The sequence below is a fragment of the Pseudorca crassidens genome, chromosome 12, assembly GCF_039906515.1.
Source record: "Pseudorca crassidens isolate mPseCra1 chromosome 12, mPseCra1.hap1, whole genome shotgun sequence".
NCBI classification, from domain to species: Eukaryota; Metazoa; Chordata; class Mammalia; order Artiodactyla; family Delphinidae; genus Pseudorca; species Pseudorca crassidens.
The window spans coordinates 15,910,209-15,936,340 of NC_090307.1; the positions used below are offsets into that span (position 1 = coordinate 15,910,209).

The 26,132-nt window shown below is 46.8% G+C and overlaps 1 protein-coding gene across 1 annotated transcript; it reads left to right on the forward strand.

Moving 5' to 3' along the window:
- Window positions 1-123: 123 nt before the first annotated feature.
- Window positions 124-26,132, forward strand: CPLX4 (complexin 4). The gene is made up of 3 exons (XM_067698931.1): window positions 124-2,757; window positions 8,179-8,266; window positions 25,288-26,132. Exons 1-3 carry the CDS (start codon window positions 2,591-2,593, stop codon window positions 25,513-25,515), a joined length of 483 nt encoding a protein of 160 aa, XP_067555032.1. The 5' UTR covers window positions 124-2,590; the 3' UTR covers window positions 25,516-26,132.

The following is a 26,132-nucleotide window of genomic DNA, read 5'->3' on the forward strand; positions in this document are numbered from 1 at the left end:
TTTTTCCTTCATTGGTCTTGGGTAATAAGTAGTTATTTATTTCCCAAGTAGGCCCCGATTTGTGATAGTATTTCATGTGTCACGTGCTTTGCGTTCTGCCCTAGGTGGCCTACCACCTGCAGAGTCAATACATGGAAGCATAAGAAGAGAATAAGAAATGGTAATGGATCAATGCTTACCCTTGCTGGTAATGAAAAACACAAAATAAGTAACGTATTTGATGTTTTCATCTTTAATAACCAAATACCGGTAATAGTGTGGCTAAGTTGGAACTTTTAGTCATTACTAATGGCAGTTTTATAAAAATCTTTTCCTCTCTTTGGCAAGCACCATTCAACCAAGTAATTCCAATTCTGAGAGTCCATGTGGTATAAAAAGGAAAGAGTAGAGCTTTAGCGTCAAACAAATCCGAGTTTAAATCTTGACTTTGCCACTTACTAAAGATGACCTTCAGTTTCCTCATAATACTTCTGTCTCAGGGTTGGTAGCTTTGTAAAGATGGTCTTTATAAAGTGGTTTCAGAATATGGAAACTAACGTAATGGACCCTTGTGCTATAAGCCCACAGAAAATACTGAGTAATGTAAAATTAAAGAATTAAATTAGATAGGTTTGAAAGAAATCAGAGGAAACTTAAAGCCTGATCAGTGAGCCTTCTGTTGAGGGGGGGGCAGTGCTGGAAACTAGACAGTGGTTGGGGCACTGGGGACATGGCCATAGTAAAGATTTGGGATTTTGTTCAAGTATGATGAGAAACCTTTGGAGGAGGGGTAACACCTAGTCCTGTTTCACCTGGAGTATTTATTTTCCCTTTCTGGAGGATTCCACACACAGCAAATAGTTGCTGAACGTCCAAGTGGAAAGGCCATTATAATAAACTGAGGAATAAAAAGTTTTTAAAGACGTGATCCCACTTCCAATGGAATCATCTTTTGGGAAGACAATGGAAGATTTGATTTCATAAAGCACCACCAGGGAGTATTCATTTGTCACACTGATGTAGTTACCACGTAAGAGTTTCTGTGATGCTTGACACCCACCCCTCCCCAGCCTACCCCCATCCCACACACACACACAGACAGAAGAGGACTGGACAGGGAGAGGCTGCTTCACCAACTGGCTTTGGAGTTTAGAATTGAGACCCTCACCATTCATAATATTTCCTAATTCCTAATAAAATGGAATTTTAATAATTTTATAATCTAATAATTTAATAACTTAGAATAACTTATAAAATGGATTTTTATTTTAAATAATAATTTAGAGATCATGGTTTGAATGTATTAGGTCCCAGGCAACACATCTTGAAGTGGAAGTGGAGCTAAGTATGAATGTACATTCTCAATCAGAGAACACCGAGAAAAGTTTCTATTTCACCCTAAATCTTTGTTAATCTTTCAAATTGAGACCATTTTAGCAACAATTTTAAATTGGTTAGTAAGATGAAAAGCAGATCTTAAAATACATTTAAAAAAGCATTTTAGGCAAAAATCCAGTTTGTATAGTTCTGTACAATCTGAGGGATAGTCATCTATTTCCTGAAAGGGCTCATGCCTACAGATAAAATAATAAGCATAGGTTACTAGTAGGCTGTATCTTTCCCCTCTGCCCCACCTGCTCTTGGAGTGCTTTAATTAGAAAGATACTAACATAGATTAAAGTCTTAGCCATGCTCAAATTCCTCCCTTGACCTGGAGAAAACCACAGCCACTGAGAATCTGTGTTACAAAACATTGTCAAAAGTTTTCTCCAAGTAACACCAGTGAGCTTAAATAGAGCACCCAGGAAGTGACTGCGTGTAAGAGGAAAAGGTGACCTCGATACACACTGATGATTTGACTCGTGTTCTTACCTTCTGGATCAGAGCAGTTAAAGTATCCAGCGCGTCATTTCCATGCAGAAGTGTAACGATGCAGGAGCAGGCTAGGGTAATCCAGATGTAAGCGGAGGACCCTCTTGCCTCTTGCCTCAGTTGGGTATTTATGTACAGGACACAGTAACCGCTGAAACAGTATAGAATTCAAGCAAATCCTTGCATAGTCCTTAGAGTCCAATGAGATAAAATGATGGATCAAAGGATTATTTTTGCTTAACGAAGCATTTCGGGTTTTGAGTCTCATTGGACTCAGTTTTCAACAGGATGTTGTCCTCAAGGGCTGGAATTTGGAAATTCCACTACAGCCATATAATCGGTCTGCTCTGATTAATTTAATTGAACCAACTCTTGATGAAGCCCTGCTGGCTTATAATTTAGAAATGGGTAGGGAGAGGGATGGATAATGTGAAGGGTTTTTTCCCCTCTGAAATTAGCTTAGTGTATTAGTTCAGAAAGTAGTCGGTTGCGTCTGATCGTACGCTTTAGGAATCTGAACCATCTGCCTCTCTATACTAAGGAGTTCACCTCTTTAATCCAGCTTACAGCGCACAAACCACTCTTCTGTATCATTATGCCCTTGAATAGATGAGCCTGTGCGAAGTCCTCTGCTTTTAACTGTGTTGCTGTCGTTGAAGATATTTAGAGGTTTTGTGGGGGTTTTATTTCCTTCAGGTTTTGTCTGAGTTCTTGGTATTCTTTTTCTGGGGCAGAAACAATGGCTTTCTTTATGAAAACTATGATAAGTAGTCAGGTAAAGAATTTAGGACTTGGTGGCAGGTCTGAAGAAAAAAAAGAAGAAGGAGGTACATCTGATCCTGCCGCAGCTCAGGGGATGACTAGAGAGGAATATGAGGAATACCAAAAGCAAGTGATCGAGGAGAAGTGAGTACATGCAACTTCCTTTCCTTTTAAAAGCACAAAGAAATTCATTCTGGCCAGACTGTCTTCAGCTCCCCAGTTTCTACCTGTTTGCTCTTTAGATGCCTTTCCTCGTGCTGTTTGCTTCTAACCTGAGGAAAGTCTGTTCTGCTAAAGTGAACCATTTCCTAGCGTCAGCAGTTACTATGTCCTACTTGTATGAAGGGAAATGAAAACTACGAAATAAATCTGCATGTTGTCCTGAAAGCCACTGAACACTTTCTGATCCAGACGCATTTTAATTGACCTCAATTGTTCAAATGAAAAACTGTGCCTAGATAACTTTACAGTCGTCAGGAAATTCACCCTCCTAGCAAGTAGAAAGCTTTCAAATTGTGAAAATTCAGACTTTGCACTTGGAAGAGGGCCTTAAAGAACATAGAGTACAGTGTTCTTGATCTTACATGTGCAGGAAAAAAAGCCTAGAAAATACGACATGACAATTATGTCATAAAACTTGGCTTCTCAAAGACTGAATAAATGTGTGGCCTGCCTATTATGAGAAATTTAAAGATGGAGAAGAGTACAACAGTGTAATGAATGCTCATGTATACCTATGGCGTAAAGCTGACAGTTGACATTTTGCCATATTTGCATATAGATGATCATCTGGTTAGATCATAGATAGATACGTGGATACGTAGATAGATACAGAGAACCATTTTTAAAGTAAATTACAGACATCACGATACTTTACCCCTAGATACTTTGGCTATATACCTCCAAAAAATAAGGACATTCTTCTGGCTATATAAAATGTAATAAAAATAAAACAGTAACATTTCAGTTGGGTATTATGGAATGTGAATATCACCATTTTTTCACTGCTGAAGACTGATCTTTAAATAAGTGTAATATAGATGTAATTTTTTAAAGTTTAAGGTAGAATTAATTTGAGTCTTAATAATCAAATCAACTGAGTATTGAAGCATCAGTCTTGAAGTTCAATGTACATTGTATGTTACAAAAGTATTTCTTTTTGCCACCGTGGCTGTTTTGCTAATGATCAATTACATAATAGTTGCCTGGGTCCTAGATGATTAGAGGTGAAAGGGTTAATGACCTGGAGGAAACTAAGAAAGCTTAAAAGCCTGCATTTAATGGAAACCTTGTCTATTGTATTTTTTCCTGAAAGAAATTGTGACTTATACAACTACCTAGAATGTATTATGCTTGGCTCTGCGGTAAATTTAAGATCAGTTTTTTTTAAAAAATGCAACTGCAAAAGTAATGTTTGTGCTAAAATAATACTTAGGCAAAAAAAGGCATCATTCCTTGGCATGTTTTAAAAAAAAAAAAAACACATGTATAATGAAACAGAAGCAGAATAGCACCAAATGTTCTCAGCTCAAGGGGCCCAATAAAAAGAAAATGGTCAGAAATATAGACTATATACCTGATATTAAAATATCACTCAGTATGTCCCAGCAATAAATCTGGTCACAGATATGGCATCTGTTTGATTAACTAATGACCTTGTTTTACTTAATTTTATATCTGGACAGATGAAAGACTGAGATAGTCAAATGGTATGGTCAGTCAGTGGATTGGGTTGTTTACCAGCTACTCAGGGGTGTGTGTGTGTTATACATTTATGTGATCAACCAATTTAAGCAATAGTAGCAGGACGATGAGGCTGGCCTGCTTTCCCATGGCAAGAGGCATGACTTCCTGTCCATTGCTTGAGTTTTCAAGAGCTTCATCACCTAGAATAGAATACAACATAAAGAAGTAGGCATCGGGGAACTATACTCAATATTTTGTAATAACCTATAAGGGGAAAGAATCTGAAAAAGAATATGTATATGTATATATATAAAACTGAATAACTTTGCTGTACACCTGAAACTAACACAACCTTGTAAATCAATTATACTTCAATAAAAAAATAAAATGTATAAATGAGAGCAACTATTACAGTGAAAAAAAAGATGATTCCAAAACTTGGAGTCAAGAAATAGAAACCAGTTTAGCCACCTGAAAATGAAAACAGGGAATTTATTTTAAGGCAAATCATGCTTCATGCAAAGATGCTTCAGCAAACCCATAACAGAAATCCCCCCAGGCCTCATATGTGCCTGAACCAGGACCAGAGCATTGCTGGGAAGCCACGAGCCCTCGTTTTCAATCTCTTGCCGTGGCTTCCACCTCAGTACGGCTGCTTTGTTCTTTTGGGGCAGTCAGCCCTCTACTTGGTCCTCTGCCCCAACCACGTGACCAGTGAAAAATGGCAGCCGACATCCCCCGAATTCACCCATTACAGCTCGAGCCACACTACTGGTCTGTTTCTCAGTCCCAAACCCGAATTCCCAGAGAAGAAAGTCCATTCATCCAGCTTGGTCCAATCCTGTACAGCCAGAGGGCGGGGCCAGGTACATAAATATAGCCTCCAGTAATGCACTTCTTTGGGCAGCTGGGAGAAGAGGTGGTGAATGTGAGCTTCACAGACGTCCCCGAAGGTGTCCACTTCTCTCTGGATCATCTTGAGCAAGGGAGCCCACTTCAAACCAGCACCATCACAAGTCCAGTTAGGCCACCCGCAGGGCATTATGGAAATCCATACCCTACCTTGTTTGAGGATGCCTCCCTCCAAACAGGGAAGGGAACACTGATCCTAAGTTGGGGCTTAGAAGGTGACCTTGTTTATTTTATTTTATGTTTTTAAATTTTTACTGGAGTCTGGTTGATTGACAGTGTTGTGAAGGTGACCCTGTTCAGCTTGTGTAAGAATCGCCGAGGGAGTTTGTTAAAAGTGTTGCTTCTCAATTGTGGGGCTACGATGGAAGCAGGGAGATCATTTAAACGGCCAGGGCCTCTCCAATCAAGTGGCCCGGCATAGTATTTATGATAGAGAAAAGTGGACAGGCCATATTCACCGTTTCCATGCCGGGCAGTAGAGGCCCAGGGAGATTGCTGAATTCAAGAGTAGCTGATTTAAACAGTGCTTGAGCAAAATTAGTCTTCCAGCCAGTGACATGCTGGAGCTGACCTACAGCAGCGTGCACTGACTCATGAAAGCTGACTGTGTTCATCTCTCCGCAATTCCTCATTCGGCGACATCAAGTTGATAGTTTGAAATCCGCCTGGGTGGGAGTATTTACACCATGGAAATTGGCAAGTTCTACAAACAGCTTCTTTCCCCAAAGAGCTGGTTGTGATACGTTTGCCAGCACACCACTGCTTCCAGCTCTTTTGATAGAATACTTTAGTCAACAGACTGCTATTTAAAGAATCACTGCACAAGATACGGTATGGAGTAATGGAACATTCGTGAAGCTGCTATAGTTAAAATGAAAGGCATGGTTATGAGAGATGCTGGGAAGGAAAAGTCTGCCAGACTTGGTGGTTTATAAATGGCAACAATGGGAAGAGAGGAGCAGATGTGTTTTCTCCCCTGGACGAAGGCATCGTTTCCAGAACACATCTCTCTTTGGTAAGATTACAGAGAGAACATTTCACAATTGGATTCCCTGCCGTATGTTTAAATGTCCCTGCTTCAGCTGTCAAGGATTTCAAGTGCTTTTTAAAAGTTCCACATTATTGTAGCTCAGAGTTCTGAATTCTATCACAATTTATTGGTGAAATTAAATGAACAGAATAATAACTGAATCTCAGACTCTCAGTCACTGAGTGTAACTGTCTTGTGGAAACACAGCTCTACAGAGATCTGAAGGAGAACATCCTTTAAAACTCAAAACTGCGGACTTCCCTGGTGGTCCAGTGGTTAAGACTCCACACTTCCACTGCAGGGGGCGTGGGTTCGATCCCTGGTCAGGCAACTAAGGTCCCGCATGCCGCATGATGTGGCCAAAAAAAATTAAAAACTCAAAAATGTCTTCCACTTTGGGAATGTTGCAGAATCAAGGCAGCATGGGTGGAGACGGACCCAGACCTTAAATAGATACATGGAAAGTTCACATAAGCGTTTAATAAAGGGCATCAGGAAAGGAAGTAGAAGGAGATGCTAGGGGTTTGCTCCAAACATTTTTTTCCATAAAAATAAGTGTTCTGTAGAATTTAAAACTTAGGTCCCAGGTACAAACTATTATGTATAAAATAAGCTACAAGGACATATTGTAACACAACACAGGGAACATGGCCAATATGTTATAATAATTATAAATGGAGTATAACCTTTAAAAATTGTGTGAAAAAAGGGGGAGGGGGAAATTCCCTGGCAGTCCAGTGGTTGGGACTCTGTGCTTCCACTGCAGGGGGCACGGGTTCAATCCCTTGTCAGGGAACTAAGATTCCACATGCCACATGGTACGGCCAAAAAAATAAAAATTGTGAATCACGATATTGTACACCTGTAACACAATATTGTACAGCAACTATATTTCAATTTTTTTAATTTAAAAAATAAGTAAAACTTATGTCCCAAGAATAACACTCAACATCCTTTGTCATCAGCTCCTACACCTAGCATTTCAGAAGAACTAAATGTGTTAACCCCTAATAAATACAATAAGAAACAAAATGATTTTTAAAATGTAGCTTCTCTCCACAATGCAGTCGGACTGGGAAGCTGCATTCTTTTTTTTTTCCAGTTTTGTAAATAAAGTTTTATTGGAACACTGTCATACGCATTCCTTTACATGTCATCTTATGGCTGCTTTTGTGCTACAAGGGCACAATTGAATATTTAAAACAGAGACACAGGGCCCACAAAAAATCTGCAATATTTACTCTTCGGCCCTTTACAGAAAACGTTTGCTGACCCCTGATCTAGAATAACCCAGGTCTGATTTTTGCCTACTCTTTTTTTTTTTTAACATCTTTATTGGGGTATAATTGCTTTACAATGGTGTGTTAGTTTCTGCTTTATAACAAAGTGAATCAGTTATACATATACATATGTTCCCATATGTCTTCCTTCTTGCGTCTCCCTCCCTCCCACCCTCCCTATCCCACCCCTCCAGGCTGTCACAAAGCACCGAGCCAATATCCCTGTGCCATGCGACTGCTTCCCACTAACTATCTACCTTACGTTTGTTAGTGTGTACACGTCCAGAAGCTGCATTCTTAATGAGCGCTCCGGGTGATTCTGACGCTTGTGGTCTCAGGTTGTACTTAGAGAAACATAGTGAGGTCGGGTCTACATCAGGAGTAATCACCCTGCCCCTCTCCCGGGGTGCATCAGAAAGAGATTCCCAGAACTGAGCTGTCTTTGGGATTTAGGGTCTGTACTGAGTTATGATAGTGGAATGACAGACAGAGAGGCAGAAATTTGGGGATGTAGGAAAAACTCCCCTATTTCCCATTTGTCTGCCGGCAGTGGGAACTAAGAAGGTGTGTCCCAGTGTCTGGCTCCCCTGAACAGGGGCTGGAATGGCCTTAGCTCTCTTCGTCCTTTGATCCTTTATTCTATTCTTTTACTTTTAGGATGGAAAGAGATGCTGCCTTTACACAAAAAAAGGCAGAGAGGGCGTGCCTCAGAGTTCACCTCAGAGAAAAGTACAGACTCCCAAAGGTGAGACACTCAACACGGTAAACATCCAGTCATTTTTTAAGTAATAAGAAATGGAAAGTGTTTGATTATCAGGAAAGGGTCACACTCATGGGTATATATATACACACACATAGATGTACATATATATAATACATAAATATATTTATATGCCTTAATTGTAATTGAGGTATCTGATATAGTGAAAATAACATTGAACTTGTTCATAAAAACTAGATTCCAGTCTTTTAACCTCTGAACTTTCATTTCCTCTCAACAAAATGGAGTAATACCTGTTTATGTAAATTTATCTAAAGACTATAGAACATCTATATATAAATGCACAATGGGGATAATCATCACAGCTGACATTTCTTGAGCGCCTTCCTAAGTGCCAGGCACTCTTCTAAGTGCTTGGCACATAGCAATTCATTTAATCCTCAGGACAGTCTTGTAAGGTAGGTTTCTTAGAGGAAACAGAGGAAGAAAGAGAGTAACTACCCTCCGGCCAAGGGCCATGCTGCCAGGCAAAACAGAGCCCAGGGTCTTAACTTCTATGACATTCTTCCTCCACGTCAGAGGAACAATCTCTTCCTTCCTTTTGGAGATGATGTGGTGGTGATGGTCGTCACCGAGCACCATCTTATCCATCCTGGCTGAGAGGACAAACTCCTGTGGGCTTTGGTCAAGTAGCTGGTCTCCAAAAGTCATGGGTCTGACTCGTAAACTAAAAACTGCTTGCAAGGACTTCCCTGGTGGCGCAGTGGTTAAGAATCCGCCTGCCAATTCAGGGGACACGGGTTCAAGCCCTGGTCCGGGAAGATCCCACATTACGCGGAGCAACTAAGCCCGTGCACCACAACTACTGAGCCTGCGCTCTAGAGCCCGTGAGCCACAACTACTGAGCCCACGTGCCACAGCTACTGGAAGCCCATGTGCCTAGAGCCTGTGCTCTGCAACAAGAGAAGCCACCGCAATGAGAAACCCGCGCACCGCAACTAGAGAAAGCCCGTGCATAGCAACGAAGACCCAACGCAGCCATAAATTAATTAATTAATTAAATTTAAACAAAAAACACTGCTTGCAGTGCCCTCTACTGCACAACTGTTTTGACTTTGCTGCCTGGGAGGTGGGAACAGGATATGTTGACATGACCTGGCACAGGGCTCGGATGCACTGCTCCAGGGCTTGTATCCAGGGGTGACCAAGGGCCTAGTTCCCTGCTCCCGACTCGCTTCTCATTTCCCCTACCTGGGGATCGCCCAGCTCCTCTAAATGACTCCACCTCCACCTTCTGGGTTGGCTGTCCAACTCCCCCTTCCAGAGGGGCACCCTCCCTGAGAGAACATCTTCCACCTGGAGAAGCCAAAGAGATCCTTCCAAAGCACATGGTCTTCTCGCAGGGATGAGAGCCAGCGGTCTGGGCGGTTTAGAAAGTGCAGCTAAACCAGTTGCTTCAGTGGGTCCCCTGCAGATCCCTGGGAAAACTGACTTCAGAAGCTGCAAGCTGTAAACAAAGGGAGCGAGCCCATTGCCCAAGCAAGGTCACTGCTGAAGCCACTGAAGAGGTATAGAGCCCCGCGCCCGGGAAACATTGATCCTAAGACAGACGTGCTCACTGAGGGGGGAAAACTCACAATAAAATTTAAACTCATGTTCATTTGCAACCAATGAATTTCGAAAAGAGTGCCTTGCTTTTTGCCCACCTTATTCCAGGTTAGTACTTTTTCCCACCGGGACTGCATTTTGGGAGTGTGGAGCACTTCTAACACGGTCCCTCCGCTCCTGTTGCCTGAATTTTCTGAAGCTCCCTGGGATGGTTGGGCTGTGTTTAGCAATGTGGCAGCAGATTCACGCCACTCAACTGAAGCCCCGCCCTCCCGCCTCCCGCCTCCCGCCTCCCGCCTCCCGCCTCCCGCCTCCCGCCTCCCGCCTCCGGTGCATCTGATGAAAGCACCACACATCTCGTTTGGAAGGAAGCAGAAATAAAGTGCACTTGCGTGCTTGCGCACACACCCCCACACACCATCAACTGGCTGTGTCTCTTCTAGAAAGGTGGGGCTTTTTTGTGTTTTTTAAATTTTATTTACTTTTGGCTGCGTTGGGTCTTCGTTGCTGCACGTGGGCTTTCTCTAGTTGCAGCGAGCAGGAGCTCTGCTTCCTTGAGGTGCATGGGCTTCTCATTGCGGTGGCTTCTCTTGTTGCAGAGCCCAGCCTGTAGGCGCGCGGGCTTCAGGAGTTGTGGCTCGTGGGCTCTAGAGCGCAGGCTCAGTAGTTGTGGCGCATGGGCTTAGTTGCTCCGCGGCATGTGGGATCTTTCCAGACCAGGGCTGGAACCCGTGTCCCCTGCATTGAAAGGCGGATTCTTAACCATTGCGCCACCAGGGAAGTCCCAAAGGTGGGGCTTTTTAAGAATACATATATATCTGTTGTTGTTGAGGATATATTTTTGACGACTGTTCTGTTGTTTGGTGAAGATATAAGGAGAACTGGCTTTCAATTCTGGCTCTGACATCTGCAATCTCAGATGGTTTTTTAACATATCTGAGCCTCCGTTTCCTCATCTATAAAATGAGGGCAGTGATACCTACCTCCTGAGGTCTTTGTCTGAGATAATAAGGTGTGCCTGACGAGGCGACTGCCTGATGAGTGGAAAGAGCTCCATGGGTGATCACTCTAATTGCTGTTATTATCTCTATGCACAAAAGTTTTATTTCTTGATAATAACAACCAGGGGTCTTGGAGGCCTGGGGTGGGCACACTGATGTTTGTAAACAAGGCAAGAATTGGAGGTCCCTGAACCACAAGCATCTGAGCTTTGTTGGTGAGCCCACGGTCCTGCTCACCTCAGTTCTCAGAGGTGGACAACTTTGGGCTTTGTAAAATGAGTTTGATGCTCTTCAGAGAAAAAATAATTCCCAAATCTCTGAGCCAAGCTGTCCTTTGAAACAAGAGCCTTTCAACTATGGGAAGAGGGGAGAATTATAGCCACATAACGTACAGATTCATACGCTCCCTGGAGCGATAGTGACTCTATCTGCACAGGCTACTGCTCCCTAAAGCCAGCTAGAGGAGGGGGACCCCAAAGAAATCTATACATGGTTAACGATGGAGCCCAGTGTCTTTTGTTGCATGGGTTACTGCTGCCCATGTACCCATTTTTCTACAGCTGTTTCAAATGCACAATGCATGAGAGCCCACCTGATGTTTTCATAGACCCTGAAGGAGACCTTTGAGTTCATCTAAGAATCTAATGCCGCAGCCTCACTTTAGACCTGAGGAAACTGCAGGCAATGGGGGATGGGGGTAGGGGTGCTGTGGCTAAGGGACTTCGCAAAACCCCACAGCTGTGGAGTGACAGAACGAGGATTGGAACTTGGGCCTCTCAACCACACAAAAGAGCATCTTAACACACAAAGGGATTTGGATGTAGCTCCTTCTGGCCCCAAGGTCTCTGCTATTTCTACTCTTAATATTTGAGATGTCCCAAAAGTTTTAGAGTGGTTTGGAGTTCCATGTGGTTTAAAATTATCCTGAGACTTTGGGGGAACCCGGCACTGCTCACTATTTCAGCAAAGTGTCGCAGAATCCATCCCCCGGAGGACCAGGTGCATCACTTTTCCTGCCCCTGTGTCAGCTGATGGCTTGACCAGAGACCTGGGAGTTGCTGACGCAGTTCCAACACAATTCAAGTAAACAGTGATAGTGTGACTTGAAAGCATTCCACGTGTCATCCTTCACCGCAGAGTTTACTTTCTGGTGGAGGCCTCCCTAGGGCGCTTTATAACATGGCTGGATTTCGTAAAAATGGATGCTACACATAATGTTGCGAGACTTTGCTTATGGTGTGAAAAACCCCAACAATACAACTGCCTGCTTTTTTGTAAGCACATGGATATTCTATCTAATCCAATGTGTACTATTCATAACAATGGTAATTAATAGGAAGAATGCCATAAAACGTCACCTGGATCATATTCTGCCTTGTCCAGTTCTCACCAGATGTGGCCGACACCCCAACCTCAAGGCAGGCCTCGGGCTTGGAGTGCAGACCTGCCCCACTTCCTTTGCCTTGAGTGGCTGTCACAAGTTACATGCTCTCCTCCCACCCCTCTGAGGCACAGGGTACAGGGGGCCTTCAACAGCACCCATGGCTGGAAAGGGGCAAGGAGGGACAGACACTTTTCCCAGGCCAAGATCAGCCCAAGGGTGGCTGCTTCCTGTCTGTGCAGACAGGTCACTCCTGTCCAAGCCAGATTCTGGCTTTGGTGTGGTACTCGTGGTAGGAGCCGCTGCCCGCACAGGGACAGGAATCTGGGTCCTTCCAGCTCCCTGGTGTCCCCAGACACAGCCACAGGGAAATGCACCCGGGCTGCCCCAGAAGAACCACCCCTCAGATGTTCTCAGTTCTTCCCTGGGGACTGTGTGCTGTAGCAAGGGCCGTGGTGGTGCTGAGGAACAGAAATAAATTTCTGGACATGACTTTTTTTTTTAAGTCCATTCTTTTGATATTAAGGACCAGATTGTGCATTTTGTTCTAAAGCGGTCGCTACACTAGTGAGCCTGGAAAGGCCTGGGGGGCTCTGCTGTGAGCACCTGTCACGAAGCAGGAGGTGGCAGCACACTTGAGGGACAGTGGCGGGTACAGCCTGGGAGGGCAGTGTCTGAGCAGCAGGATCCTCCCCTGGCACGCTGGGAAACAGCTAGAAAACCAAGCGTTGTAGCTGTCTCCGCAGCAGCCAGGATGGTGAGAGATATTAAAACGACTGACTGTAATTGAGGAAGCATTGAAGGAATTGGAATATTCAGCCTTGAGAGGAGATGACTTTGGGGAAATGACGACCATGGGGGATAGTCATTTCCCAGGCCCAGAATGTCATGCTTTGGTTCTAATATTTGTATCAAGCCAGCTTCTCTAGAGGGGCCCATGCTGCTGGCTGGTATGGAACTGGCTGTAACTCTTAGGTCTTTCTTTAATTATTCAGAGGAACCCTTCATAGTGGAACCTTTAGAAAGCCTTCTGAAAAGCATGATGGGAATATAAGTGGTAGGTTTTCATCTCCTAGTTGTTCCAATAAGGAGCAAAGAGGCCCAGGAAGGCCAGGCAGTGCCCATGGGCATCACTGTGATTGGGAAAGGCCAAGGCCATGGCAATGTGTACAGTGAATTGGAGGGAAAGGGATGAGGGGCTGGCTGGTCAGTACTAGACCCTTATGGCAGCCTGGACAGGGCTGAGGGTGGCCTGGGCCAGCGAGGAGGTGGGGAAACAGATTCCCAGGTCATTCCTTGTGTCCCCTTCATGGGACTTGCCATCTTGATTACTGCACTTATCGGATTATTCATCTGATTACCACGATTAAAAGGTGGTCATCATGGTACATATAGACAATGAATTGTTATCCAGCCATGAAACAGAAGGAAATCCTGCCGTTTGTGACAACACACATGGACCTTGGTGACATGATGCTAAGTGAAATAAGTCGGACAGAGAAAGATCCAAGGAGATCTCACTTATACGGTCCAAGCTCATAGATACAGAGAACAGGTTCGTGGTTGCCAGAAGCAAGGTGGGGGGGGGGGGGGGCGTGGAAAAAACTGGGTGAAGAGGGTCAAAAATACAAGCTTCCGGTTAGAAGGTAAATAAGTCCTGGGAATGTAATGTATAACATGGTGACTGCTTAAAGAAAACAAAAAAGGGACTTCGCTGGTGGCGCAGTGGTTAAGAATCCGCCTGCCAGTGCAGGGGACACGGGTTCGAGCCCTGGCCCAGGAGGATCCCACGTGCTGCAGAGCAACTAAGCCCATGTGTCGCAACTACTGAGACTGCTCTCTAGAGCCCACGAGCCACAACTACTGAGCCCGTGAGCCACAACTACTGAAGCCCGAGCGCCTAGAGCCCGTGCTCCGCAACAAGAGAAGCCACCACAATGAGAAGCCCGCGCACTGCAACAAAGAGTAGCCCCCGCTCGCCTCAACTAGAGAAAGCCCATGCATAGCGACCAAGACCCAACGCGGCCAAAAAAAATTAATTAATTTGATTTTATTTTTTTTAAAAAGGTCATCAAAAGACATGAGTAGGACAGACATGGTATCGTCATTAGCAACGACCATGACCTCAGGATAGGCGGGCACATGGGAGAAGCACACACTCCGCCCCTTCTTCTGGCCTCTCTAGACTCTTCCCAGGGCAGGTGTGGATTCCTACACTGCCGCGCCGCTTTGGCTGCTTGGTCCCAGGGTCTGAGCTTCATTTTTCTCTCTCTTTTTTTTTTTTTTTTTTTTTTGCGGTACGCGGGCCTCTCACTGTTGTGGCCTCTCCCGTTGCGGAGCACAGGCTCCGGACGCGCAGACTCAGCGGCCATGGCTCACGGGCCCAGCCGCTCCGCGGCATGTGGGATCCTCCCGGACCGGGGCACGAACCCGTGTCCCCTGCATCGGCAGGCGGACTCTCAACCACTGCGCCACCAGGGAAGCCCTGCATTTCTCTTTTTATTAAACATTTTTGATATACAGAAAAGCACATATCATGGGTGTACACTCAATGCATCATCATGAAACTCATGCAGATCAAGGGACTTGCCCAAGGACTCAAAGTTCCCCTGAGCCTCTTTGGTCTTTTCCCAGTACTTCTTCATGCTCCATTCTTCCCCCACCCGCTCCAAACCGTGTGTCTCCACCCAGGATGGCAGACTTGAGAACTGAACACAACCGTCTAACAAAGAAAATGGTGCTGGGCGGAAAGCAAGGCTCACCAGGACCTTATTGGGCTCCTGATAACAACCTTCCCTCCCCTCGTGGTTTGCAGAATCCTCAGCCCTGGTGCCGTCTTATAAAATCCATGTTGGGTAAACAGCCGAACTAATACTATTAACAGCCCACAGGCGGTTGGACACATTCACCAGGTCCTCCAGCTAACGAGGGGGGACCCCTGGGGGCCTCATTCACAGTTCCTCACGGTCACTCGCAGCGGTTACATAACCGGCAGGAGCGGATTCTGGGCCTGTCCCCTCACCCAGGCCCAACGGAGAGCGGATTTGAGGAAGATGTCTTCCCAGGAGCCGTCAGGTCTAATGAGGATAACTGTGTCACATTTTGGAATTAGAACTGTATTTTCTAAAGAAATTATTTGGCTGGTGTTTCCTGTGAAAAAGAGTTTCAGTCGATTGCCGACGGGGCAAAGGAAATGTGGCCTCTGAAAGGAGGAGTGTAGCCCTGGTGTCCGGCAAACAGCACAGGCCTTCTCTCCGGGTTTATTGTTCACCGTCAAGGTCACCCCCGTTGGTCGTACCCTTGTCTTTTGATGGCCACTTTTCACTCATCACATAAGGAGTCAAATAAATGCAAGCATCAAATCACAGTAATCAGACGTGTTTGTGGGAAAGTATATCCGTCGTGAGGACGTTCACGTCCACCCTTATGTTGGTTTCCTCTGGTTTTCAAATTCCAGGTAATCAGGGGACTTCAACTGCCTAAAGTAACCCATGATGCTCATGTTAGATTTGGGTCTCATTCCACTAATGATCGTCTGTCCTGTGTCTTCAGCGTTTCCTCCCTATGGGCCTCTCCTTTATAAAAGAGGTCAAGTCTCTCCCAACTAAAGCAAACAGCACTTTGAACGTGGCTTTCTGGGCATCTTCCTAAATTACTTGTTCCCACTGCTCTGCCGAAGGCTGCCTCCTGCCGACGCTCGGCGGTCGGTCTCAACGCGGTAGATGGTTCCTCTCTTTCCTTTGGGGACCTCCTCCTGGAGCAGCTCTTCCTGGGGCAGAAATTTCTTTGCCTCCTTTAGCTCATTGCTTCCTCCTTGGAGCCCTCTCTCTCCTCAGCTTCATTCTCCTTCTCCTGAAACTGTTCCTTCTCTGTCTCTTTCAAGGGTTACCCTTCCCCTGACTGCCCCCAAATTTCCGAATATCCCAGGGTGTTTCCTCCATTGCCCTTTGTCCCACTCAAGCCATCACATTCTCCCTGAATGGCTGCGTCTTCTATTGCTTTCAGCTGCCACTTAGGTGTGTGTTGATGACTCCAATCTATCCCGCCTTCCTAGACCTTCTCCCTAAATTTCACCGCTGCGTCCACCTCTGCTCGGGCACCTCTTAGCTCGGATCCAGGACAGACACCAATCCTCCCCCAGCCCTGCGCCTCCTGCAGGCTCCACCTCCACCGAGGGCTCCCCCACAGCACTCCCCCTGGAGTCACCCTTGCCTCTTCCCTCCTCCAGCCCCACATAGAGCAAAGCACCAGGTCACCGTCATTTCACCTCATAAGTCATTCTCAGCTCATCCCCAAGTGCAGGGCTCGTCACTTCTCAGCAATTTTACTACAATACGTCAAGGAGATCGTTGACTTTCTCTTGCTTCCCTCAGAATTGCAGAGTGAGGTTTCCAAAATGCAAACTGATTCTGTTCCTCCCGTTTTTTATATATATATATATTTTTTAATTAATTTATTTTTTATTTTATTTATTTATTTATTTTTGGCTGCGTTGGGCCTTCGTTGCTGCGCGCGGGCTTTCTCTAGTTGCAGCGAGTGGGGCTACTCTTCATTGCGGTGTGCGGGCTTCTCATTGCGGTGGCTTCTCTTGTTGCAGAGCACAGGCTCTAGGCGCGCAGGCTTCAGTAGTTGTGGCACGCGGGCTCAGTAGTTGTGGCTCACGGGCTCTAGAGCGCAGGCTCAGTAGTTGTGGCGCACGGGCTTAGTTGCTCCACGGCATGTGGGATCTTCCCAGACCAGCGCTCGAACCCGTATCCCCTGCATTGGCAGGTGGATTCTTAACCACTGTGCCACCAGGGAAGTCCCCTCCTCCCCTGTTTTTATAAAAAAAAAAAAAAAAAACAACAACGAAGGTTTACCATGACTTTTCAGAATCAAGTCCAACCCCCCTGGCCTGTACACCATGATGTGGCTCCTAACTTTCCAGCCTCACTTCTTGCTACCCCTCGCCTGGACTATACTACTCTCCTGCTTCGCGTCCCCTACACCCTGCTCCCTGTGACCTCTTTCCTTCCTGTAAGACGTTGGTCTAGTGCCACTTCCTCCAGAAACTTCCATGACCTCCCTCCCCTCCCCCTCCTCCATGCTCGCGTAATACCTGAGTGCATGTCTCTTATGCCATCTTTCCAACCTGAATACTCTCACCTGCTGGATTGTGTGCTTCTTAACAAAGGGGCTGACGTTTTATCTCTGTCATCAGGGCCTTGCATGGTGTCTGACATGTAGAAGCTGCACACACACACATGCACGCACACACACACACCACGCACACATACATATGCACATACTACACACACACACACACACACACACACACACACAGAAGGTTTGCTGAATGATCGATGTCATAGGGAAAAAAGGAAAACAGAAACACACCCAAAGTATCAAAAACAGCAGAAGGAATCTATCAGCCATAAGAGTTACATTAAAATCAAGTTTCATGAAAAGAACAAGACTGGATTAGACATTATGATTTTGTATAAAATACAGAATTACTTTATATAATAATTAAGACGTCATATTTTTTTGCAAATAGAGGCAGTAATACATTTTAAATAAAGCCACAAGATTTTTCTCTGAAAACAAAGGTGCCCCTCTTTCTAGCCAATTCAAAATGTATATGTAAGTCAAGCCAAATTAATAAGAGAAAACAGTTCCACAATGAACCCTAATCCTATTAACAGAATTGTCAGTCTAGGTTAGTCATTGAAAAATAATGTCATGCTCCCTGCTGAGCTATACGATTTAGTTACACCTGGTGTTTGTCTGCTGTATTAAGGGCATCGTTCACTCTGAACAAAGATGAAGATAGAAGAAAATCTATCAGTAGAGTTTCTTTAAACGTAGTGCATTGAAAGCTCCATTAGAACTGAATTTGAAAGTTGTCTCTAACAAACAGATCGGATTTTGTGAAGCTTTCTTCGCCCGCCTTCTTCAGATCAGGAGCTCTCAGGGCTGCCTGGCCGGGTCCCAGACACTGAAACCTCCTGCTTCTGAGCAGCTGTTTCTGGTGGCAGCACAGGGAGGCCATCAGAGGCCCATTAGGGGCTGTCCCTTCCCGCTCCTCCCTTTGCTGCCCTAGTTCAGTTGCTCCTTTTACTCACGCCCTTGAAAGAGCCGTGGATTGAAGGTCCTGGGGGGAAGCTGGGAAGGGAAGAAAGTCGTCAGATCTGGATGTGTCGCTTAGCCGCACTTTCTCACTTAATCCTCACAGCCACCCTGGAAGGTAGGTAGATATCATCTCCCCTTCATAGATAAGAAGAGTGGCTCAGAGAGGGAATGGGACTTCCCAAGGTCACACAGCTGGTAAATGGCAAGATTCAACTCCAAGCCAATCCGACCCACTGGCCACATTTTCCTGCGAGACCTGGCAGCAGGACTGGTTTCTTGTCCCCTAACAAGCAGAATGACATTTATGCAAGTATCTTCACCTCCCAGGACCTCGGTTTCCTTATCTGTAAAGGAGAGGCTTGGACAAGTGGCCTCTAAGAGCTTCTTGAGTCCCTCTGGAACGTCTGCGTAAAGGAAAGAAGTTTAAGATGTACACAGTGGGGACATTTCATCCCACGAGGGGCCCTGTGTGTGCACCCTCTCAATCAAACATTAAAAACTGACGGCTGGGAGACTTCCCTGATGGCGCAGTGGTTAAGATTCCGCGCTCCCAGTGCAGGGGGCCCGGGGTTTGATCCCTGGCCAGGGAACTAGATCCCACATGCATGCCGCAACTAAGGAGCCCGCCTGCGGCAGCTAAGACCTAGCACAACAAAATTAATTTTTTAAAAAACTGAAAACTGTATTCGAGGAGTCAAATCCACAGCCTCTGTCCCATTCTGGGTGTGCTGAGGGCTCTTTAAGTAGCTAAAGAGGGAAAGACGGTGTGGTATAGCAGAAGTTGCAGCTAGCAAGCCCGGGACAAGGTCTCAACACCAACTCATGTGTTAGAATCACCCGGGGAAGCTTTTTAAAAACTCTATTGCCTGGGTCTCTGCCACAGATCCCTAGAGCCAAATATGGGGGTGGGGCCTGACCATCGTGGTTTTCGACACTTTACAAAGGATTCAGAGGTACAGAGAGGGTCGAGAACCACTGTCCCCAGGGAGAAAACATAAACTCAGTTCTTCAGCAGCATCTGATCAGAGCAAGGATGAGGATTTCTGCTGAAGCCTAGCCCCCAAGGGCCTCACACCCACCTCCCTCCTGGTCCAGCCCGAATTCCTCCTTACTTTCGGCAAAGCAGGCCATGTCCCCTTTTCCTCTCTATAGAGGCGTTTTTTGACTGGCTGTATCCTTCGATCTACACCCCACACTCCCAATGTCTTGTAAGCTCCAGCAGGATGGGAGCCAGGGGATGCTGTCCCCTTGCCTAGGGGCCAGCGTGGCTGCCTCACTCATCACCAGGACAGTGAGGGGTGGTTTGTGAAAACAGGTAACTGCTGACATTGGAGATCCTCAGAAATAGGTAAAACATCAAATATTAGATCCACTCGTCCACGGGAAAGAAATCCATTAATCCAGCGGTTTGGTATCCTGGGGACCAAAAATAAGGAAACAAAGCAAAATCAAAGCTACCTTGTATCAAACAGACTGGTGTGTGCTTGTACACCAAGCTTGACTGACTGGACTCTGAAGTGGTAAATACTCAGCCTTTTGATCATATAACCGTGTAAGATAGTTTATCATCATATCTCCAGTTTGGTACAAGATGAAGGCCAGTTTATCAAGATGAGGATGTAGGAAGTCTGAATCCAGCGTCGTGCTTACCCTTCAGAGAAAGGTCAGAAATCAGTCACAGGGAATAGCAATGCAGGCTACGGGGCTATTTAAATAATGGGGCATTCAGCACTGGCAATTAAGATTATAAATCTGGTTAAAAAGCAAGAGATTAAAACTAATTCTGGTCAGCCAGCATAAAAATAATTAGCTCTTAACTGCATTAAACAATAGCGCAAGTTGATAAGCTTTCTAGAAAAGAGGAGGCTTCTGAAACAGAACCCCGAAGAATGAAGTATAGCCTATAGTTCCTCTTTCTATGCTGGTTCACTTCACTTTTTCCCTCACTCACTCACTCATTCATTCATTCATTTATTCACCTACACCATGGTTCTCAGCGCCAAACTTCCCCTCCCTCCCTGGAGCTAATTTGTATTGGCTGTAACTGCGTTTGTGCTCGTGGGCTGTGATGAGGCATTGCTGCCTTTTCCTGATGCGTGAACTCTGTCAAAATATTCCTAGCATTCCCAACCTGGAGCAGCAGAAAGTCAGGAGAAGACTTTCATTGTGTGGATGGTAGACAAGGTCCTATCGGCAGGGTGGTTTGTCACGCAAGGGAGAGACAAGGCCCAGGGTCCACGGTATAAATCCCATAGACGGGCCTGAATTGCTTGCTCTGTCCCGATTTTTTTCCTTAAGGGCTGGTACTCTTCCACCCTCTCTTTCACTGTGCACGCCTTCTTTCTCCCAGGGATCCTTTCAGCAGGGATCTTGACGCCGTGCTGCGCTTTTTCCTCTAAAATATTAATAACCACAGCTACTGTTTGTCCAGAGTGGAGACGCTTACAAGGCCGTTTCACAATATGTCTCGTTCAATCTGCTCAGTAATCCTCTGAGGGTCCCACCTGGTGGGCATCAAATTGTAAGGTGACTTGCCCAAGGTCACGCAGTGGGCGAAGGACAGACCTGGTCTCCCGGCTCTAAATCCCACAGTCTTCTCGCTGTCATAGCCGCCTCTGCAGGATCGGGGTCGGGGTTGGCTGCAGCTTTTTGCAAAGGGGAGGGACCCTAACCCTTGGCCTGTCCTAGGTCTACAGCTGACCCACAGTGCTAATGAGTCCGGGAGTTCAGGGTTGGTTCCAGAGGACTTCATTTTGTCCTCTAGACCTGCCTGGTTGTCTTACGCTTAGTTACGATGTGCCCAGGGCACAGGCTGCAGCCCAAGAAAATTGATTCCAGGACTAGAATCATCACTTGCAGCAATGGTGCTCTGATGCACAGTCAGTAGCGTTGTCCTTCCAGAAGGATGGTAGTCACAGGACTCTCTGACCACAGCCATTGACCACACCCAGTGCCGCCCTGAGGCCGGACAAACAGCACCACCAGCCCCCGGCCCTGTGCTTTAGAAGACGCTCCTCTGTTCCTCCACCAGCCACACCTTCACAAGGGGTGAGAAGTCTGCGGCCAAAGGCACAGGCCTGCCCACACCCCTCTTGTAGACCACACTCTGGCTGCCCAATGCCCTGAACTCCCTGCCTAAATGCATTCTGGGGCCTGCCCAGGCCTCTGCACCAGGTCTGTCCTCTCGAGGGTACACTGAGCTGCTGGCCTGAGTACCCCTGGGCCTGAAAAGTAGGGTGGCGGTCTGCATACTGGAAACCATACACACAAGCTTCCCATGGAAGGATGGAACCAGGGACTGGGGAAAAAAGAGGTACAGGTCTAAGCCAGGGACCTCTGTCAGTATTTATCCTCTGTGTCCCACAAACATTAGGGTGAGCCTGACAAGGGGTAAGGGGAGCTGGACCCTCTGGGCAGGTTTCTCCCAAAATTGAGGGCCTAGTGCTGAAAGGGAAATGAATAGGCCCAGTTTGCTAGGAACGCTGAGCCTCTGGAGTGAAGGTAGGGAGGGTTCATTCCCAGGCCAGAGGTAAGGGGCCAAGAGAGCGAGGCCTTCTGATGGGGCTGAGCACCACGTGCAGAGTCAAGACTATGCAGTGCAAATCCCCCTCCCCCTCCCTCTGAAGGTCATTACATTCAGGAGTATCTACCTTTAATTATATATAATTATATATATGCTTAATATTTTCCAGATAATTCAGTTATCATTTAATTACTCTTCTGTAACTCTTAGGCAAATAACATAACCCCAATTTATAAATAAGGAAATAAAGCTCAGAGAGGTAGTGTTAGGTGCCCAAGGTCACACAGCCTGTAAGCGGTGGCAGTAACCTTCATGCTCAGGTAATCTGATTCTCAAACCAACACTTGACCTCTAGGCTGCACTGCCTCCAGCAGAGCGTAAACATAAACAAGTCAGTAGCTATGAAACAGAGCTCTTGACAGTAGAGAGGGCCTGCACATTCAAGTGTTGTTAACGCTGCTATAGTCCCTGACAACGGGCTCACCGAGTCATTCAATAAACATCTATTGTCTGTGGCGACACGCCAGACACTCCGCTGGGTTCTGAGACTTACTGATGAGTAAGTTACAGCCCCCTGTCTTCAAGGGATGTGGAGCGGGGCTTCTTAAACTTTAGCAAGCACCAGAATCACCAGGAGGGCTTGCTAAATCACAGATGGCTCGGCCCACGCCCCCAGCTTCTGAATCAGCAGGTCTGGGTGAGAATGTGCTTTTCTAACAAGATTCCAGGACATGCTGCTGTGGCTGGCCCCGGGACCCCACTTTGAGAACCACTTGGCTAGAAGTTGTGCCGACCCAGATCCCCTCTGTGAGTTGGGAGGCAAAGTGGAACCCCACTACCCTCCCTTCCCTGGGCCAGTGGAAGGAGGTAAAAATAAACCCGAACTGGTCCAAAGCGGCAGAGGCAGAACACTGAGCTGCCTGGTGAAGAGGGTGCTGGGGAGCACCGGCCCGGGAGCCCTCCTGAGTGCCTCGGGTCTCTTTGGGCACCAACTGGCTGGCTCGCTGGCCCTTTGGCCCCTCTAGCTGCCTGTCCCTCCAGGCCCCCAGCAGCTACTCTGTCCATGTGCAGAGATCTTATTACGAACAAGAGGGGCGGGGGTACCAGAATTCCCAGCAATGCCTTTGCAAATCATGTATGTGTGCGCAGGGGTCCCACAGTTACGTGAACTGAGAATCACCAGGAGGCCCTGCTTTCTCTCCTGTCCCTGTAAAAATGCCCTGAGGACCATCCTCAAAGGGATGCCTCAAAGGGCAACCTCGAGGGAAGGTAAATAAAAAATAAACAGAAATGGAGGATTGGCTGGGAGCCCCTGGGGATTAACTAATTAATCCCCACACCAGTTTGACAAGGAACTAATTAATCCGTTAAGCGCCTTGAGGGGAAGAGGCCTGGCCAAGTGCACAGAGAAGCTTCTCTCACCTGGGGAGTCCACACTGAGAGTCGCCATTCCCAGGGGTCTCCAGGGAGGGCCTGGTGAAGACCACGCCGCCCAAAGGCATCCTCGTCTTCTCAGCATCAGAAGTCGGCCTCCCGAGGTGGGGAAAGAAAGCAAGGGAGTAAATACGAAGAGGGAACTCTGTGGAGGGCAGGGCAGGTAATCTAGAAGTTTCGCGTTGGAAGGTGAGCCGCTGAGCTCCATGACCGCGTGTGGACAACACAAAAAAAGAGCTCAGAGCTGCTGAACAGGATCGGCAGAGACACCACGTCAGATCCTTCCAGACAAAACTGAGACTTCTCTCTTGGGCTGGCTAACTGCCTCTGTGAAGCTAGCTCCACTGTGTTTGCAAAAGGAAAATAACTGAGCAGGGGCCAGCGATGGGGGAACCTGTCCATCACGGCCGAGCTGAGGCATCCGCCCTGGTGCCTCACATCCTCATCTGTCGATGGTGCCCTGGGGCTGCCAACATGATGGCATACCCTGCCCAGAGGGGGTTTTTACAACCTCATCCTGAGCGAAGTTCACATTGTTTTTGCCTAAACTGAAGTTTTCTGGGGGGAAAATATCAAAAGTCCTTTGCTGCATTTTGTAACAAATTATGTCAACTTTTAATGTTTAGAATAAATCTTTTTGAGTTAAAAAAAAAAAAAGTCGGCCTCTCAACCTGTTTCTGGAGCCAGGCTTGCTGTCACTTTACCCAGAGAACCAAATAAAAGGAGCTCTGGGGAAAGGCTGTGGTCTCCAGCCTCTCGAAGGCCATCGGAGAAGTCTGGAGCTACAGAGCATCAGAAGTGGGGACTTGGCGGGTGCCCAGATCTTTCTCCAATCAAATCAATGCAGTCTGCTTAAGACTGAGATGATCATTTTGCCTTTGTGTGGATTTTCATGCCCTTTGGTAACAAATTCCAGGCTGGTCACCACATCCTTGAGGTGGGCCCTACAGTCTGCTTAGATCTTTCCCACCACTTAGACCACAAGATCACTTAGATCTTTCCCGTCATTCGCTTTTCTGGTGCTCTTTTTAAACTTCTGTGTCCCCAAAGCCCAGTTTCCCTCACGTCACAACCTCAGAAATTTATATCTGAGACCTCTCAGAAAATTATATCCAAGAGCAGTCATCTGAGAAAGGAAACCCTTGCCTTTCCCAGAGAAACTTTTTCTCTAGATTCTTCTCTGTTACAAAACAAAGGGCTCTGCAGCCTAAGGGTAAAGGGATTTCCGAGGCCAGGCGGCAGGAACTAAGAGCTCGTGGGACAGCCACAACTAGGACCACAAAAGGAAATTGTAAGGCATCGGCGACACGCAAGGCTAGACGGTGCTGGACGATTCACTTAACAAGCAGTGCGCCAGACTCGCTTCAAGGTGATAAGGATGTAAAGTTGAGTGTGAGGCGATTCTGTGTCTAGTAGAAGGGAGGGAAGGGGCGATGGTTAAACAGACGTTGCCCCTGAAGAGAGATGGCTGGATCGAGGGAGCACTGTCTGGCCCTGTGAACCCAAACCCCACCCTCCAGAGTGGGATCCCTGAGTCACAACAGCCTGGGGCTGATAGAAAACAAAGCTTGCAGAGCTGCCCTGAGGCGGAGTTGGTTAAACTTTTGGGGCATCAGCACGATAGGAGAGGGATTCTTCAAATGCAGATCGCTGGACCCCCACCCCGGAGTTTCTGATTCAGTAGGCCTAGGGTGGAGGCGGGGAATTTGTCTTTCTAACATGCCCGGTCCAGGGACCACACTTTGAGAACCACTGTGCTAGAAGGTTCCAATCGACCCAACTGCAGTGAAAGGTGGCGGGGGGGGGGGGGGTGTCTCAACCGTCATGTCTGGCCTCCATAACTGGTACGCAGGCTCTGCTGCGAGGTGGCCAAATGTTCCATTCCCTCCATCCATCCGCAACAGACCTCTATCTCCCTGCTGCTTTCAGGATTTGTGTGTTTGTTTTAGAATGGCTTCTCCATCTCCGTGTTTGTTTTGCCGCACAGAGTGAAATGGACGAGAACCAAATCCAGATGGCTGGAGATGATGTGGATTTGCCCGAAGATCTCCGGAAAATGGTAGATGAGGATGAAGAAGAGGAAGAAGATAAGGATTCTATTCTCGGGCAGTTACAGAATCTCCAGAACATGGACTTGGATTCCATCAAAGAAAAAGCCCAGGCCACCTTCACGGAGATCAGGCAGACAGCGGAGCAGAAGTGTTCTGTGATGTGAGGGGCAGGGCAGGCATGGAGGAGGCGGCCAGGTGAGGGTGGAGGTGACCCCTCCCCCGTGGAGCATTTCAAACCACATAGGCTTTAACGCAGTGAACAGTTCGGAAAACCATATGAAACGCTCTCTACAGACACATAGCTTGGTTGTTCTAAATGTTCCCGGTAGAACGATTAGCTAGCACCTTCCAGCAGGAATCATACTGTCCTTTTAGTTATAAGTGTGGTCAAGCATGACCTTTCAGCTGTGAGTGATGCAGAACACACCTCTGCTTAAAGATCTTCAGGACAGCCAGGAAGAAACAAAAGCGAGTGGCATTTCATCCATGACTTCCTTCTCAGAGGGCAAGGTCTCACCCTGTCCAACAATTAGCAGGACTCCAGGTTCCTTCAGAGAAAGATGTGGAAGGTCAGGGCGCCCACTGGGGAGCCCAGGCTGCAGGCTCAAGGGCTGTCAAAGATCACACCACCTCTCACTCCAGGCTTCTTGATGTCGTTGATGCTTCTTGTCAAGTTTTGCGTGACGCCAAGGAGCAGGGATGGGGTAGAAGATGAGAAGGAGGCAGAGACTAGACTTCGCCAGCATCTGCCTTGGAGACCATCGTTCTAGAAGCATGTGAA

Bases quoted from the DNA above. Each gene is read 5' to 3' on its own strand.
- CPLX4 (XM_067698931.1), top strand. From the start codon at position 2,591: ATGGCTTTCTTTATGAAAACTATGATAAGTAGTCAGGTAAAGAATTTA. The intron at 2,758-8,178 runs GTGAGTACATGC...TTTTACTTTTAG, and splicing joins AAGCAAGTGATCGAGGAGAA to GATGGAAAGAGATGCTGCCT. The intron at 8,267-25,287 runs GTGAGACACTCA...TTTGCCGCACAG, and splicing joins AAAAGTACAGACTCCCAAAG to AGTGAAATGGACGAGAACCA.